The sequence below is a fragment of the Gastrolobium bilobum genome, unplaced genomic scaffold (genome assembly GCF_033153095.1).
Source record: "Gastrolobium bilobum isolate Gb01-03AN ecotype WA unplaced genomic scaffold, APGP_CSIRO_Gbil_v1 utg7242, whole genome shotgun sequence".
Classification (NCBI taxonomy): domain Eukaryota; kingdom Viridiplantae; phylum Streptophyta; class Magnoliopsida; order Fabales; family Fabaceae; genus Gastrolobium; species Gastrolobium bilobum.
Window position 1 is genome coordinate 258,062 of NW_026898428.1, and position 19,358 is coordinate 277,419.

General features: G+C 32.0%; 2 protein-coding genes across 2 annotated transcripts; one reads left to right on the top strand and one right to left on the bottom strand.

Moving 5' to 3' along the window:
• Positions 1-211: 211 nt before the first annotated feature.
• Positions 212-1,666, bottom strand: LOC133316229 (3-ketoacyl-CoA synthase 6-like). The gene has a single exon (XM_061517954.1). It carries the CDS (start codon positions 1,664-1,666, stop codon positions 212-214), a length of 1,455 nt encoding a protein of 484 aa, XP_061373938.1.
• A 14,263-nt stretch (positions 1,667-15,929) lies between these two features.
• On the top strand, positions 15,930-18,050 carry LOC133316265 (alpha-L-fucosidase 1-like). Its single transcript, XM_061517995.1, has 3 exons — positions 15,930-16,474; positions 16,578-16,817; positions 17,326-18,050. Exons 1-3 carry the CDS (start codon positions 15,930-15,932, stop codon positions 18,014-18,016), a joined length of 1,476 nt encoding a protein of 491 aa, XP_061373979.1. The 3' UTR covers positions 18,017-18,050.
• The last annotated feature ends 1,308 nt before the right edge of the window (positions 18,051-19,358 follow it).

Sequence of the window (19,358 nt, forward strand, 5' to 3'; positions counted from 1 at the left end):
CTGTTGAGTACATATATAATTGGGAAAAAGAAGTATCATTTTAAAGGACACAAGTTTGTGTCATTTTAAGTGATTTACACAAGATATGACCTGTCATACTTTGTGTAAGTTACTAAAAAAACACAATTTGTATTCTTTTAAATGACACACTAAGCCCATTATAAATTTATAAGAGAAACATTAAGAATTCTATAATGACAGTGTAGAATTCTTAATCCATAGCTAATATAGGGTATTGGTGAATGCAGTCAGCCCATGGGCCGTTCCTTGACTCACCAACTATAGGCCTAATACACTGCAAAATTATGCTGTTGCATTTGGGCCCACTTCCCATTCCCAGTTGCCAAATGTTGTCACCCTTCTGCACTCTTTCCTTGGCTTCCAAGTAAGCTAGTTCATACCACAGTGATGAAGAAGACTGGTTTCCAAACCTGTGCAGTGTCATCAAAGCAGGTTCAATGTCTCTCTCTGAAAGCTTCAACCCTTTCCCTACTTCTCTTATCACTGGCCTCCCTGAACAAGGCAAGCAGAAGTGTTGTATCACTGTCTTAAAATTTGGAACGTAAATTCCCTCAGACTTTATGAACCTCTTCTTGATCACAGAAACCCCATACCAAAACTTCTCTGAAAGAGGCAAAATTTCATTACCCAGAATGGAGATGTTTGCACGGAGGGTTTCACCAGCTACCTGAAGTAAGTCCCTCTTGAGTGTCACCCCAAGTTTTCCATCTGAATCTTCTTCCATAATGGCAGACAAATAAGCTTTGTCTTCAAAGGCTCTCTGTGTTCTGAGTGTCCTAATTAGCCTGTATTTTGAAATTTTCTTTGCTTCTTTCTTGTTTGAGAGAAGCATTGCTGCACTTCCCATCCTAAAGAGACAGTTAATCAGCAACTTGGACCGTTCATTGCCTGAATACCAACCTGTTGACAAAATTTCTGTGCTAAGAACAATGGCATTAGAGTTCTTGTGAACTTTGAGAAGATTCTTTGCCAAATCAATACAGAGGGCACTTGCACTGCAACCCATTCCAGAGACATTATAGCTCTTAATGTCACTTCTCATAGAGTATTTGTTGATGACAATGGAGGTTAAAGAAGGTGAGGGACAAAAGCCACTACAGTTTAGGATAAGTATGTCAATATCTAGGGGTGAAATATTGGTTTTTGCAAAAAGATCGTCCAAGATAGGGAAGAGAACCATATGCACCTCCTTGATGGATTCAGTTTGATGGGTCTTTGGAGGAATGTAGTGTAAGGCAGGGGGGAGGCAAGTCTCTTCACTTTGTCCTGAAGAATGGAGAACTTTGGCCATGAAAGCTAGACTTTCACTGTCAAAAACTTCAAACAAGGAACAACTTTCCAGAAATGTTCCAAAAGGCACCCTGCAATAGCTTGGTGGTTTGAGACATGAGAAATCCACAAGGTGAATTGGAGAAGGCTTTGAGAGGAAGTGTTTCACAAGGAAACAAAGAAGGAAAGAACAAAGTAGCAGAAAATGGAACATCAGTTCACACTTTTGCAAAAGTAAGAAGGCTTCAGCACATGTTACAAGTATGAAGGTACAAGCCCATAGAAAATCAGAGAGTTTTGAAAGGAGATGGTTTGATAAGAGAGTGAATTGGTCAGGGGTGAGAGGAACATGGTTTTGCTTGGAAATGGCTTCCATTATATGATTATTGCAGCAGAGGAGTTGTGGTGGTATGTTTTAAGGTCTGCACAAGAAGTAGACCAATAAATAGAAGGTGTAAATAAGGGGGGGAACAATAAAATAAAGAGTGTTCCAAGGGAGATTTTTTTACCACTAGGTGTTGCAGTTGGCAGTTGAGGTTCACCAGCAGAGTTATTGGTCACATAGAAAGAACCAATTTTTATCCTTTCGTTTATTTTATTTATTGTATGTGGCCTGCGGTCATAATCCTAACCATTCTGTTTTGCCAATGGTCATGTCATATTATAAAAATTCCCAGTAAAAAATAAAAAACACCCCAACCCCATCCTTTCAGCTTCTTTTCATATTTTTATATGGTCATACTAGAAAAAAGTGTGACTGGTTCAATGTATAGATATTATTACGTCTTTAATAACGACAAACGAAGGGTCACTCCATCACTACATGGCAGGGAAGCACATGCAAAATAAAGAGAAATATATTTTTCTGTTTTATCTTTATTTACATAGTGTGTCAATTTTTCATTAATATCCTAATTAAGGAATATTCTAAAAAGACACTTTAAAAGAACAAAGTTATTATCAAGGACCTGGCTTTAGCAGGGTTTGTAATCCCAATTATCCGTATTGGACATAGAAGGGTGGTGGTTTTTAAGTTTAGTAACGATACATATATAAAGTTGTCCCATGTCACCAGATTCATTAATGGATTCGCTGACATTTTTTCAGCGAAGGGGTTTGCAGGGTAATAGAGTATAACAAATTATGGCAAATTCCAACAGATTGTTGACGTTGGGCTAAACTGAGTTATGGTTGAAGTTATTGCAGCTTATATCAATTTGTACCAATTTTACAACAAATGTATGAGCAAGACTTGGCCTTATATATAATTATAGAAGAAAGAAATCAGGACTTTAAATACGGAGTTCAATTAACGGGGCAACTGGTGTTTTCTTTTGATAAAATTTAGTAAACCCCTGGTCCCCCAACGTTATTGGTAGAGTTACAGGGAGGACGAAATCCTAAGCAGGAACAAGCGGAAAAAAAAAATTGTCACATTGTCTTGGAAATTTACTGGATAGTCTATACATTTCTGAATAGTTAATTTGGTCAAAGCATAACATTTGTTCCCCGTGGTAAAAGTTGGGTGTAGGAACATTGGCATTTTGACCATTTGAACGTTATTTTAAAAAAATAATAATAATATAATTCAATTCAAAACTGAAAAAATTACCAAAATAATGTAGTAAAATGAGTATTGTGAGGGTGTGTGACTGAGTCCTGCGCGGGATGAGTGTGCATTTAAGCATTAGTCGAATCAGCGACGTAAGTTAAATTAGTCATGGTGAACCAATTGCATATCTATCTCATGCGCCACTGGTTAAGATGACAAAGTATCCTCTCCCTTGAACAAAATTTCCTCACGGTTATACCGTAACAAAATAATCATGACTGATCTAGCTTGCGCTACTTAACCATCATTGATTCAACTAATGCCTAAACACGCAACAGTCTTTTGCGCGACTCAAACATGTATCCATTTTTACTATATTATTTTGATAATTATTTTCAGTCTTAAATTTATTTATTTTTTTAAAATGACATTACATGTGGGAGTCTGTCTTCTTCTTCTTCTTTTTTTGGTAAAAATGGAGTTGTCTTTTATTTGTTTGAAATTAAGTACAAACAGTCCGTAAACAGTCCAGAAAGGCTTACACACAGTGTTGTTAAATCTTACTCGGACATCGACCCGGTCGAGGTACTGGGTCACTGGTTGGACCGGTGGGTTACTGGTCTGACCGGTTGACCCGAATATATATAGATATATATAAATATGAACCATATAAATTCAATTATATTCTTCATATCTAAAATGAATTAAACAAGATTCACTAAATAAGCTAAAAAATATGAAACATAAATAAATAAAAGTGCATGCTATTACTATGTCAATTTAAATTGCAACTCAGAATCCCCATAAACATACCTCTCAATAACATTGAACTCATATTTTTCAAATTCAACTACATTAAAATGACATATGTCACATTCTCTAATTTATTATTCCACAAATTGCTTCAGTGTTGAAAACTAAGAGGTCATTGTAAAAGAGTATACTAACAAATAAAATTACAAAAAAAATTTAAAATAAGTATTACATTTTTTTTATAAGACGAAACAGTTTTGGTTTTTTTTTTTTAAAAAAAATGCATGACCCGACCGGGTCACCGGGTTTGTCCGGATTTTGACCGGGTTTGACCGGGTCAATGCATGACTGGTCTAATGCTTAACCCGAACCGGTCTGATGACCGGTTCACCGAGTTCCGGGTCGACCCGGCCGGGTCGGGCCGGGTTTTGCAACAGTGCTTACACATAATAAATAACGAGAAACATCAACTTATAGGTGTCCAAAAATAGCAAATTTTGCATTTGACCTACTTGCCACTAGTTGCTTGATTTCATACTATCGAGAATGTGGATCAATTGGTAAAAGATTGTTTCAGTTTAATCAGTGATTTTGAGTTCCGAGCACACAACTACCTTAAAAATTTGGTAGGAAAAGTTTTGTCAGCCTTGTAATCATGTTCGGTTTGACCAAATTAGTCAATTAATCAATGATATAACAAAAAACAAGTTGCTGGAATTTATTGAGTTATATGTTATAGATAATATGACTATTGGATGTTCATAACCCCAAATATGACGTTGGATATTTAATCCCCAATTATAACCATTGAAGAAGAGTAATTGGTCATTTATCTTAATGTAACTTTATCTTGTCTTGTGAGCCTATAAATAGACGCATATACAAAGCTTCATGGTATACTACAGCACAAGGAGAAGATATTTCACCAAATAATGGTAGCTCAATTGGCGCATGAGAACTGAGCAGGTGATGGTGGTTTGGTTTTCATGTTGGATCGGTCAAGTAACAAAACCGGTGCGACCTGACTGGTTTTTGAGAAAATCGGTGACCCGACCCGGCCATATAACCGGTTTGGTTTTCATGTTGGATCAGTCAAGTAACAAAATTGGTGCAACCCGGCCGATTTTTGAGAAAATCGGTGACCCGATCGGATAACCAGTGACCTGACTCGGTTCATAAAAAATTTTCAAAAAAAGTATCATAAAGGATAAATTTCTTTTAAATTCACAAATAAAATTTCACAACATTAATATTATCTTGGTTATGCACTATGCAATGAATTTTGATTCAAGTTATAGCTAGAGATGTCATTTACTGAACATGAAGCACCAGTATCACAAGCATTATATGTTTGTTTGATCTTTTTTTTTGGTAAATATGTTTGTTTGATCATTTGTTGGATAATAATGTGTGATTTATTATTTTTCATATTAAAATATTTAGAATTGGTACCTTTTTTATAGATATTTGAGTATGCTTATAAATTTTTTAATATAAATTATAGATTTACATATACTTACCAGGTCATGCGGTTGAACCAGTGACTGAGTACCTCGACCGGGTCAATAACTGGGCCAGATTTAATAACATTGGATGAGATCATATGTTCAATCCTCCTCAGTACCATCTTTGTGAGGAGTTTAAAGTCTTAATCCTGGACCTACCCCGAACATGATTGCCTCCCATGGAAGATATCTGTGATTTTCAAAAAAGAAGAAGAAGATATTTCCTTTCCTTTCTCTCTTATGTCTATATTTTCTTATAGTTATTCCTTCCTAGTTACTAACTTTACCATTGTTTATTTTTCTCCTTGTTACCTTTTTTTTACAATATTTCAATTAATTTATTATTTTTAATAAATTATTATCATTAAATATAAATACATCCCCATCAGACATAATGGGTGTAAATTTGTCTTTTATATATATATATATATATATATATATATATATATATATATATATATATATATATATATATATATAGATCAGAGTAAGATTTAAAAGTCTTACTCCTCATCCCAACCTTTGATTTCTGTTTATCCAACGGTTATAATTTAATAAGTTACAACAATTAATTAATTATTAATTTCAAATAAATGATAACCATTGGATGAACGGAAATCAAGGGCTGAGATGAGGAGTAAGACTTTTAAATCTTACACTGGAGTCAAATGATCTCTCCCATATATATATATATGACAGGGTTCTTTTAATTCCAGAGTAAGACTTAACTCAATCATTGTTGGATGGAATTCAATTGTTGTCATTTATAGTGTAATTACTAATTAATTAACTAATATAACTTTCTAAACTATAACCGTTAGATGGACAAAAATCATACAAGTCTTACTCTGGAGTCAAAATATCTTTCTCACACACACACACACACATATATTATAAAAAATAACTTTGGAGAGTTTTTTTTTTATACAATGATGACCTGAGGTTTGAACCTATAATCCTATACAAATTATCCAAATTATTCACTACTAGACCAATCTTAATGAAATTTATATAGTTAATATTAAGACTTTAACTTTTAAGTATATGTTCATTTTTTAATATTAAAGAGTTGGACTCTTGGTTGGCCCATCTATATATGGGGGATTACTTCTCTTATGTAATAGAAGAAAAAATTTCTCATGTTAAAAAACAAATAAAGTGAAGCTCACTAATTTTTAAAAAAGAAAAAAGATAGGCATATTTTTCGATGTGAGTGCAAAGATCAATTTTATATAACATGAGAGTATGATTTTTCTATATATATATATATATATATATATGGGGGTTATATATGTCAGGCGGGTCCAAGGGGAAGCCCGTGGCGGGGGCCACCACCAATGAGCTAAGGCTACACCAATCGTAGCAAGTGGATCCGACACCATGTCTCAACCCAAAACCTTAAGGCATTGGGTTCATGGGTCCCTTCCAATTATATACTCTTCACTTAGCTCATTACTAACCAATGTGAGACTCATCACACTTGAATATCCCAACAATCTCCCCCTCAAGTGTGAAACCCACCATTGGTATGCTCCCCCTCAACCGAGTACCTGAAGCGCAAAAAACTCGACCCGCCTCCTAGCCACCAGGCTAGCTCGAGCCCAACCCTGGCTCTGATACCAATGTCAGGCGGGTCCAGGGGGAAGCCCGTGGCAGGGGCCACCACCAATGAGCTAAGGCTACACCAACCGTAGCAAGTGGATATGACACCATGTCTCAACCCAAAACCTTAAGGCATTGGGTTCATGGGTCCCTTCAAATTATATACTCTTCACTTAGCTCATTACCAACCAATGTGGGACTCATCACACTTGAATATCCCAACAATATATCTCTTATGTAACAACATATGGATGTTTTTCCAGCAGACACAAAAAGCAATGGGCCCACTTGTGTTGAATTTTCTCTTTCCATTGCCTGTGATCCATACTTATGAATTGTCTCTGTAGCAAGAGATTTATAATTTTGCTGTAATAGAAGAATTATAAATCCACACACACACACACACACATATATATATATATATATATATATAAAAGGTTGGATCATTTGACACCGGTGTCAAATTTGAAATTTGACACCGGTGTCAAATTTGAAATTTGACACCTCATCTGAGAGCCGTTAGATAAAATAATATCAACGACTCTGATTTGTAAGCATGTGACACTATTGATCTTGTTTTATCTAACGGCTCTCAGATGAGGTGGCAAATTTCAAATTTGACACTGGTGTCAAAGGATCCTACATTCCTACCTATATATATAAGAAGGATTTAATGTTTTTACCGTGAATGTAGATAAGTTATCTACATTTGTTATTAAAATGACGTCGTTTCGGATTGAAAAATTAAAAAATTATAATGAAAAAGACTATTATAACCCTGAAATAAATTATAATTACAAAAATATATTGGTTTCTACCTTAAAATAATATCATTTTAGATGTAATATAGATAAATTATCTACATTAATGATAAAAAAAAGTGAACAGACAAAAGAAATGTATGACATGGGCATTTGGGCATTTTTTTATTTTTTTGGATAACATGCATTTGGGAGCTAGGCATTACTTGTATAAATGGACAGGCTTGGAACAAAAGACTGTATCAACCATGTGTAGTTGTGGACGCTTTTGGGATGCTGACCACTGGTTGGGACTTGTGATTATTCTTCACCTCCTGCGCCACTCGTACTATATATGCCTCCGCGTTTCTCCAAGGGGCCAGGGTCCAAGTTACCAATGAGTTTTTCATTTGAAAAAATTATTTTATGCAGAACTTTTACTTTCGTGCCATTATACTGTGAAATAATTACCAAATCAATACATAATTTTTTTTAAATCGTATACTTGAATAATTTATGCATATAATAATAATAAAGCCTGTAATATTATATGAGTTAAATGTTGACCAACACAAAAGTAACCTGAACATAAAATAAAAGTAACTGAAATGAAGATCTTACGTGGATAAGATAAAAAATAAAAATATTCGATTAAATATAGAAATAGTATTAGCGATTGAAAAGATGAGAGAACATAAATTAAGTTGGTTTGAGCTCATAATATGAAAATCCTTAGATGCTTTTTTAAGAACAAAATTTTATTACCAATAACTTGACAGAAAGAAAGAAGTTCACCGAAACTTACTTATGAAAATATAGTAAAATAAGACTAATGTAATGGGATATAAATTGACGGATATTATGTTTTAGAATGGATTTGAATAAAGCTATTAAAAATGTAGAATTAGACCTGTATTTTTTTATGCTCCGGAATCATACCATTTTTAGTCATTTTCTCATATAACTTCATTTATTTCTTACTTTTTTTCCCTTTCTATTTTTCATCTCTTATTTATTCATTTGTTTGTTTGTTTATTTTTTTCCTCTTATTTATTTTTTATTTCCTTTATTTTTATTTTTACTTTTGTTTCTTATGTATTTTTTTCTTTTATTTATATTTATTTTCAATTTATTTTATTCTATTTTTTTAAATTGTTAATTCTTATTTTTATTCTATTTTATTTTATTCTATTGTTAATATTATATGAAATATTAACCGAGGAACGTTAGTTATGTACTTTGGACTGTAGTTATACAGGCAAAAAAATTAATATATTATTATCCACAAAAAAATTAATATATTAATATTTAAATAACCAAATTATGAAAACATAGCAGTTTGGAATCAATTTACGAATTTATTGCACTCAGTCTCATCTAAATAAGGCAAGACTACTCCCGCCCAAAATGGGCGGGACCCCTTACAAGAACTTGCCCAAATAAGACGATACCAGTCTTGCCTAATTTGGGCGAGACCCAACACCATTCACGTGTTGACAGGTGACACAAAAAATCAATAATTTGATCGTAAAATTTTGGAAGGCCATAACTTTGGACTCGAATATTCAAATCAAGTATTTTTTTATTCCATACAACATTTCGAGATTTAAGCAATGACATCTCATTGAAAAAGATTTAGTCACAAATTATTTGGGGTGTCCTCGTACTTTTGTCCTTTTTCTTCATAAAACCAAGGGGAGAATTAATTAATATCAATGCCATTGTCAACACAAGGTTGAATTGGCATGAGAAAAGTGACAAAATCTAAACTTTTTTTTTTTTTTTTTTTTTGTAATAAAATCTAAACCTTTTTACTTATACAATTATATGAACTTTTTACTCTCCATGCATGCTAGAACTTTAAGTACGATTCGCAAGGGATGCATAGAATCTAGAAACAAGGCCAAACAAAGCAACAACCATCAAGAAATTTAAAACCATTAAGATAAGGGAAATTCCCTCTCGAATTTTGCGAACAACAACCTCCTATTATAAACTCATTAATTTTTGGGGGAAAACTTTTTTTATTTTACATAAATAAAAACCTTATCTCCTGTTGAAACAAAATAGTGGGACCATTGTTTTTAAAAAATAATAAAAAATAAAAATAAATTTGACACGTAGTTTCATGTATCAGTAGGAAAAAACTCTTATCACATGTGGCTGAAGACAATCATTGCCCTAATTTTTGTGCATTGTTTTCTTTTTAAAATGCTGGTCCCCACCGTTTGCTGTCTTTGTAGGAAATAAGGAACTTCTCCTATTGCAATATATATATATATATATATATATATGAGGTAAGATTCTTTGACACCAGTGTCAAATTTTAAATTTGACACCTTATCTTATAGCCGTTAGATCAAAAAATATCAACGACTCTGATTTGTAAACATGTGACTCCATTGATATTTTTTGATCTAACGGCTATAAGATGAGGTGTCAAATTTAAAATTTGACACCGGTGTCAAATGATCCTACCTATATATATATATATATATATATATATATATATATATATAAACAACTTAGCTGTGTTTTGAATTCTTTAATATAAAAATTTGTGTGCCTTCGTATTTTAAACTTACGTCCTTATGCATTGCTTAGGTTCATTTTCTTATTGCGTAGATCGCGAAATGTTATATGAAATCAAAAAAAAAAGTACCTGATTTGGACACCCAGTAAAAAATTATGGCCTTTTAAAGTTTTATAGTCAAATTATTGACTTTTTGTGCCACGTGTCACCACTAAATGGTGCTGGGTCTCGCCCAAATTAGACCAGACTGGTCTCGCCTTATTTGGGCTAGTTCTTGCAGGGGTCCTACCCATTTTCAGCGGGAGTGATCTTGCTCATTTTGGACGTGTTTGAGTGCAATAGATAAATTGGTTTCAAACTACTATGTTGTCGTAATTTTTTATTTAAATAATAATATATTATTATTTTTTGCCTAGTTATACATGTATATTATAAAGAAAACTGGGAATGTAAGTTTTACTAAAATTGACTTTTATTGCGATGTAAAAGTACATGTTACAAACCATGAAATCAACCTAACCAATATAGGGTATTAAGTTATCCTTACAAAATACAACTACTACAGACAAAATATAATTTGGTAGGTAGTATAGATTTTCACAAATAAATAAAAATGTAGAAGTTATTGGATAATACTTTTGCCTTAGGCACACATAGCATCTACTTTAGCCTCTGTTCTCCACATATGAAAATACACATTTAATTAGTTATTTATCTTAGTAAAGATAACAATTAAACCCTAAACCCTAATGATAATTGAATATTGTTATCAATTAAATATATACATAATACATGTATAATATTTATCGCATATATGATATTATTCACTTATACGTTACTATACACATATATGATAATTATAAATTATAGAAAAATAAATTACTGAAATATAAATTGCGAAATTATAAATTAATAAATAAATATATTTCTGTATTTTATTTTTAGAGGGTGGAAATATATATAATAGAAATATAAATTGATTAAGTATGATTTTTCCAAAAGTAAATTTTTGTAATATGAATTCCTGTAATATAAATTGCGAAAATTATAAATTATTAAAATAAATAACATACAAGAAATAGAAATGCGATGTCTCATGGAGAACGGTTAGGAGGAGAATTAAGAAAAAGAAAAGTAAAACATGATAATAAAACAACACTTCCATAATGTTTATATTTTTTTTTTTGGTAGAACCATAATGTTTATATTTTAAAAGAAAAGAAGATAACTTCTCCCTTAATATTTACTTTTATATTTTCTTATTATCAAGTTTTCTCACTTCATTTATTTTCTTTTTTTTTTTCTTTATCTCCTTTAGTAGAGTTTTCTCTAAATTTTCCAATACCCTAATTGATCTCTCTTAATTTTGAAGTAATGGCTAATGACTCCTATAGCCTCTATTTATATAAAAATATATTATTATGAAAATGATAAATTTAATATTAGAACAATATAATATTATTCATCTAGTAATTATTAAATAAGATATTCTCATTGTGGAATATCCTGGAACTTGGTTTGTTAACAATTTATTTATAATTGGATTAAGATTTTTAAAGTGTTATTTATAATAATTTATGATGAATTATATATTTTAGAGTGTTATTTATAATAATTTATGATTGAATTATTATTATTATTTTAGGGAGTTACATTATTTATATTTTTTTAATTTTATTTCGCCCCTTAATTTTTTATACTGTTCGTTTAGGCTAATCAACCACCTATCCTAGTTAATTTGGGTTAAAGATATTGTTATCCACGAACAATTCAGTATTTTATAGCTTCAAAATAAACCAAATCTCATGCAATAGTAATGTTGCCTCCATTCGTAATTGCATTAATTAATTGCATATAAGGTTCTATTTAAGTTTTCAAATTCTTAAGTTTGAGTTACGGAATAGGATATAGACCGAGGTTTTCTGTCGGGGACCTAGGTACACATAGTGATTGCTCTGTTATAGGGTTTTACTTGCAATGATTTTCTTTAATGCTATATGAAGCTGAAAAAGTGGAAACGTCCATGGTCACAAATCTTTTATCATTCTTCACCTTCGTTATTTTAGAAAGAACCTAGTCACGAACAACAACCATTAACAATTTTTAAGATCCTTGGTCAAAGCAACGCATTTACATTTGTTCCACATGGCAGAAGTTTTATGTAGGAACACAGCATTTTTTTTTTTTTTTTTTGATAACAGCAACACAGCATTTTTAGATGGGGAGACTCTCTTTTATTTGTTTGAATTTACATCGTAGTAAATAGTAATGGTAACGATGATAGTGGAGTTAAATACAAACAGTCAGTGGACGAGAAATAAGGAGAAATATCAACTTATACGTGTATAAAAAAAATTGCAACTTCATTTACAATGTATTGAGTTATATTAATTAATTAGTTATTAAATCTTAATAAATTACAGTAATTAATTATGAATAAATTGACATCGGGTATACACGTTCTTAGAATTACATTCGTATAAGTTATCCTTGTTATATAATCATAATAATAATAGCAATAATAATATAAAAAATATAACTTCGTATATTTTAATTTCTTAGGCTATGAAGATTTAACAGTTAAGTATATATTAAAATTTTAATATTAAAGGCTTGGACTCTTGGTAGGCCCATCTATATTTATAACCAGACGGGCATTTAAGCGACCAGCTCGGCACTATATGCCTCCTCGTTTCCTCCAGGGTCCAAGTTGCCAATGGGTTTTTCATATGAAACAAATGTTATTTTATGCATTATTCTACACTTACACATAACTTTTACTAAGTTGCCATTACAGTGTGAAAAAAATTCTCAAATCAATAACTATATAGTTATAAAAAATATTTATCAACTCTATACAAAATAAATTTGTGCTTCGTATTTTTTCCCGTTATATATATAAATTTATCATAAACTTTTTCAAAAACATAAATATGAATAATTCATGTATAGACTAATAAGAAGACCTGCAATATTATATAAAACTGAATGTTGACAAATACACACCAATATGAGCATAAAATGAGAATAAGTAAAATGAGGATATTAAAGTGGATAAGTGGTCATACAAAGATTAATAATATAAGAAGTGAAGATATTGAAATAATATTGGTGGTTGAAAAGATGAGAAAATAAAAATTTAGGTGATTTGAACACATAATGTGAAGATTCCTAAATACTTGGTAAGAATAAAAAATTGTTACTGAGAGCTTGACAACAAGAGGAATACGTCAATCAAAACTTATTTGGAAGTAAAACAAAACTTAATGGAATGAGATATAAATTGGCTAGCCGTGTGTCTTGGGATAGATGGAAGGAAAATTAATAAATTGTTGAGGGTTAGATCCCTTTTTTTCATATGCAATAATCTCTTTTTAGTTTCTTTTCCCCAATATCTCCCTTTTTTTTCTTATTTTTTCCTCTCCATTTTTTTATTTTGTTTATTTATTTATTTGTCTTTTTTCTTTATTTTTCATTCTTTATCTCTCTTATTTCTTATTTATCTTTATCTCTCTCTTTTCTTTTTCTTTGCTTTATGTCATTACTTCTATGTATAAAAAAAATTTCTTTTTCTTTTTAAATTTTTAATAATTATTTTTAATTTCAAGTGTTATTTACATTTTTAATTTTTTTTTCATGTTTTTCATTTGGATTCATCTAATACCTATCTCAAATAATTTGAAATAAAGATGATATTAATATTAACGTGGGACGTAATTAGTACTTGCACGCATAGTGAGTTTTTGCGTAAAGCCCCGTGTGGAGTGGGAATCCTAGAATATGATGATCCAACTTGGTTTCATCCAAATCGGATTTCGTGGATTCTTGCAATGTGTTTCAACAATTTCTTGCTCTGTTTTAGTGAGAAGATAAAACTGTAAAAAAATCATTTCAACCTAAAAATTTAAGTTGTTGGGTGATGTTACATTAATAGTTTTATATATCTCTAATACGCTTCTTAAGAAGAGAATCCATTGAACTTGAAAGATGAATGATGTATCAGGCTCAACCTATTTATACTAAAAAATTTCACAAAGAAAATGGGAGACGACGAGAATCGAACATAGGACACCGATACTCTGATACTATGTAAATAATCATTTCAACTCAAAAACTTGCAAAACGACCATACTAGCAATATTTAAAAAATGTATCTCCAACTCAAAATATTTTTGAAATGTATAACTAAACTAAGGCACAAGACCGTCCATAAACACAACATTGTCCATGCCTTTCTTGTAGTAAACAGGATTGTTCATGCCTTTGTTCTTTGAGTATAATATATAAAGGAAAAAGAAGAATAATGTTGTAGGAAAATTGTTAGGTTGTATTGTAGAGATAGGGATTGTGGGACCCACACTTGTTTTCAAAAAACAAAACAAGTGTGGGTCCCACAATCTCTATCTCTACAACATAACCTAACAACTTTCCTACAACATTATACTTCTATTTCCCAATATATAATCTGCTGTCTTTGTTTTCTGCCTTCTCTCTTTCTATTTTTCAATGAATTTTTTCTTTATTAAATATAAAAATAAAAAATATTAAAGAATAAAAAGATAAAATACTATATTTATCTTTTTTTCAAGCCTATTTTATTTCCCTACTTACATATAAATAGATCATAATCTTAATTAATAAGGAGAGAAGAGAAATAAAATAAAATAAATTACAATAGTAATCGAGCGGTATGAGAAAAAATACAATAAATACAAAAAATAAGTAGATATAATATATTTTTTTTTTCAAAAATAAAATTGTAAAGGTCAAAAATCACCTTATTTAAGTGAGACATATGAAGACACATGTATCTGAGTTTCCAATCTCGATATTGGGTCCATTCATCTTGCATAATATAATTGACATGTTCAATATCTATAATTAAGTAATTGTAATGAAACATTAATTGCTTGTATGTTACCTGATATTTATGTCGCTATGCTTTTTGTGATAAGGATTTGTTGTATTAAAGTTAACATGCCATAGTAAGCCTTTGAGGATTAGGAGTGGATAATCCCTCAGAATCAGTTGTTAATGTTGGTCAAAAAAAAAAAAAAAGCAAATATTTTTATAGCCAAATATTGTCCTAGTTGAAATGAATTGCCCGAGTTGGAGTTGAAGTTGAGAGCAGACCTGATGCGTGTTGTGATAGTAAAATAACTTAGAAAGAGGAAGGGGATAAATTCTTTTATTCTCGTCAATTTTACTAGTGAGACCTATACGTTGGAAATAAGCTCACACAAATCTTGTCACTTTATGTGGCGGGACCTCACTATGTCAGACCAATACCGTTAACCAAGGTGGCAGGTTCGGGTTCATTAGTATGTGTGGCACAAGTGGCATACGAGTCAACTACCATGACGGGAGTGATGACCAAATTCTCGTCATATATTTTGACGTGTTTGATTGCCTTAGTTTGATTATACATTTCAAAAATACTTTCAGTTGGAAATACATTTCTAAAATATTGTTAGTATGATTGTTTTGCCCCCAAAAACTACATTAATAATTTTGTGTATCTCTGACAAAAACATTTTTATGATGGAACCTAGTGATAACACAACAACCATATGTTCAGTAAATAGTTTCAAGCACTAATTTAATGTCAACGACAACTTTCGAATTTACATAAGAAAACAAAAGCTACGTATAGAAGCAGACCTTTACCTCTTGGGGAAAACAAAAATCAACCCGTGAATGATTGGAGCTCATCTATGGTATAGCGATGACGAAAAAGTAACAACAGAACAAAATGCAAATCCGAGTGTTATCTTTAATTCTCGTGTACTTTTGCTCCCTTTTGAAATCCTGGTCCTGCCTCTACTCTCCATCAACAAAAAAAACCAAACCAAACACCGTTTCCATTTCCTCTACACGAGTATATATGTATATATAAACAAATAGAGAGAGAGAGAGAGAACAAGTAGAAGCACAATCAAGAGCTAGCTAGCATCATGGGTAGGCTGCGGTGCTCTTCTTTCTTAATTTCATTGCTATTCCAACTAGTCAGATTATGCATTTCTGGGCGTGAGCAAGTAGCAACACCCCCACTGCCAATTCTCCCACTCCCAACATATTCCCAGTTGAAATGGCAACAGAGGGAGATCATAATGTTCCTCCATTTTGGTGTTAACACATTCACTGACAAAGAATGGGGCAATGGCCGTGAAAACCCAGCAATATTCAATCCCACAGGGCTCAACACCACCCAGTGGGCCACTGTGGCAGCAGATGCAGGAATTTCATTGATGATATTAACTGCAAAACACCATGATGGGTTTTGCCTCTGGCCTTCTAAGTACACTAAACATTCTGTCATTGGGAGCCCCTGGAAAGGTGGTAAAGGTGATGTTGTTCAAGAGTTTGTGAATGCAGCTACTGATAAAGGCATAGATGTAGGGATCTATCTTTCACCATGGGATAGACATGAGCCTAGATATGGCCATGATTTGCTTTACAATGAATACTACTTGGCTCAACTTCAAGAGCTGCTCAATAAGTGAGTTCCCATTTTGTTCAGTTTCTATTTTTTGTTTTGTAATTGCTTTGTTAGTTACTTTGTTTGATGTAATTGCCTTAACCTTATCTTGTGCATTTTTTAGATATCAAAATGTTAGAGAAATTTGGTTTGATGGAGCAAAGGATCCCAAGACAAAAAATGTGTCCTACTACTTTTCAGATTGGTTTTCTATGGTGAAGGAGTTGCAGAGTTCCATCAACATCTTCTCTGATGCTGGTCCAGATGTTAGATGGGTGGGAGATGAAAAAGGATATGCAGCGGACACATGTTGGTCTACCATTAATCGAACCTCTCTATCAATTGGAAATTCAACTATCAAGGAGTAAGTTCTGCTTTTAAGCAAAGCACACGAAAAAAGGTGTCACATTTTCACATTACTTGTTGCACTGAACTCTCTAGTGATCTAGAAATGATAAGGTAGGAAAGTTGAAGTTTGAGTGCTGGCTTGACTTCATTAGTCAAAAAGTGCATGCTTTCCCCCAGAAAAGAAAAAGTAAAGAAACAGCATTCTTTTGTGAACTTTCCTGTCTCTATCAAAAGTGGGTACTAATTAACTCAACCAGCCAAAGCAAGAATAATGGGGTCTTGGTTGTCATAATGCTGAAATCATTTTATTTTAATATTTTTGAACATGAAATCATTTTTTAATGACACTCAACTTGTGCATGAAACTAACAAAAAAATTAGTGGAACCGGAATCAAATCTCTCAAAGTTCCAAACCAATTATCAGTTCCATTATATCATGGAGAATTACAATTTTTTCTTATGCTTAAAGAGTTACTTGATGGGTTGATTTAACCAGCATGGAGACTTGGTTATCACCATGCAGGTATCTGAACACTGGTGATCGGAGAGGGACAGATTGGCTACCAGCAGAATGTGATGTTTCAATTCGAAAGGGTTGGTTTTGGCATAAGTCAGAATCGCCAAAAAAGCTAAGTGAGCTACTTGATATTTATTACAATTCCGTAGGGAGAAATTGTGTGTTACTTCTCAATGTACCTCCTAATACAATTGGCCTTATATCTGATACTGATGCTCATGTATTGAAAGAATTAAGAAGTGCAGTTAACACAATTTTTCATCAGAATCTGGCTGAAGGTTGTTATGTTAAAGTTAGTAGCCAAAGAGGGGGAAATGGGGGAGGTTTTGGACCAGAAAACATGCTAGATAGTGACCACTTGTGGTCATACTGGGCCCCAAGGGAAGATGCTGATGAAAAGGACCATTGGATTGAAATTTGGAGCAAGGATGGGAGTACTTTAAGATTCAATGTGATTAGAATACAAGAAGCAATTGGACTTGGTCAAAGGATCGAACAACATGAAATCTATGTTGATGGTAAACTGATCATCCAAGGGACAACAGTGGGTTACAAGCGACTTCACAGGCTTGATGGGGATGTGGTCCATGCCCATGTTGTGAGGATTAGAATCACTAAGGCAAAAGTAGTGCCTCTTATTTCTTCTGTTGGTCTCCATTTTGATCCTTTCTGGCACTCAAGGTTTACTGTGACCTGAAGTGTGCTACATTTGAGAAATGGAGCATAATTGTAGCCTATCATGTAAAAAATAATGAAATCTTGTTCTTTAGTGGAGAACAAAAATAAATAAATTTACTTACTATAATCTCTCCATCCAATGTTTTCATTGCTTTATCTTAATGATAAACTAAATTAAAATTTGAGTATTCACATGTGTGCATATGTTGCTTTGTATCATCTTATCAAATAAACCTTTACTCATGTTAACTTGTGCCGTAGAATTCTTTTTGTGGGTGAACACTCAAGAACTTCTTTTGCTTTGTCGAGATACGCTCGTTCGTCTGAATGTTTGAATTCTCAAGATTTTCACATAAAAATAATTTATCGATTATATATTAATGAATTACCTACCTATTATACTTAGGTTGAATGTACTAAATTTAAGTGAGAATTTTCCAAACTTATAACCAATTCTCATAATTTTTTAAATTTTGTTAATTTTATAATTATATCTTTTTTATTTCCTCCTCAATTTAATTTTTTTTTGGCAAGGCATTTTCTAGTTTTCATTTTTGTTTTCTCTCAATATTATGTCCTTCTCAACTTTTGATCAATCGTGTTAACACTTAACTCTTTATCATAAAAGAACAGATGCTGCACAAGAGAGGGATCGAGTCCGAGACAAAATGAAAAAAAAGTCCTAGAAATATGATGGAAAGTGCATCCCAGTGTGGAAGTAGGCTGAAGGAACAAATAGCCCAATCCATAACTCCACGGGCCCTTATAATCGAATACAAGTTAATATAAGAAAATCGCTTTATATATATAATATTTTTCAACGTATTGTTTTAACACCGTTAAAAAAAGAAATACAAATACTACCAAAAAAAGAAAAAAGAAAAAAGAAAAAAGAAAAAAGAAATAGACGTGTCATATTATATATATAATTCTTTTTCTTACATATTCAAAAAGGTATGAGATTCACTTCAATTTTTTCTCTTATTCTATATAGTGAAACTCACAATGTTTATGTGTCTAAGACATAACGAAATCGCTTTAATATTTTTCTCAAAATCTAAACGTATTATTTTAATACTATTAAAAAAAGAGAAAAGAAGTGTCATGTTACATGATATAATTTCTTTTTCCTACACAAATAGGTATGTGACCCACTCTGATTTTTTTCTTTTATTCTATAGTGGGACCCACAATATATATATATATATATATATATATATATATATATATATATATATAAATGACATGACACAAAAAATATCATCCAACGTTATATTCATAAAACCTTTAAAAAAAATGTCATCATGGGCTCATCATTCTATTCCATCTTAGCCTCATTTATTGCTCTTTTCTAAATCACT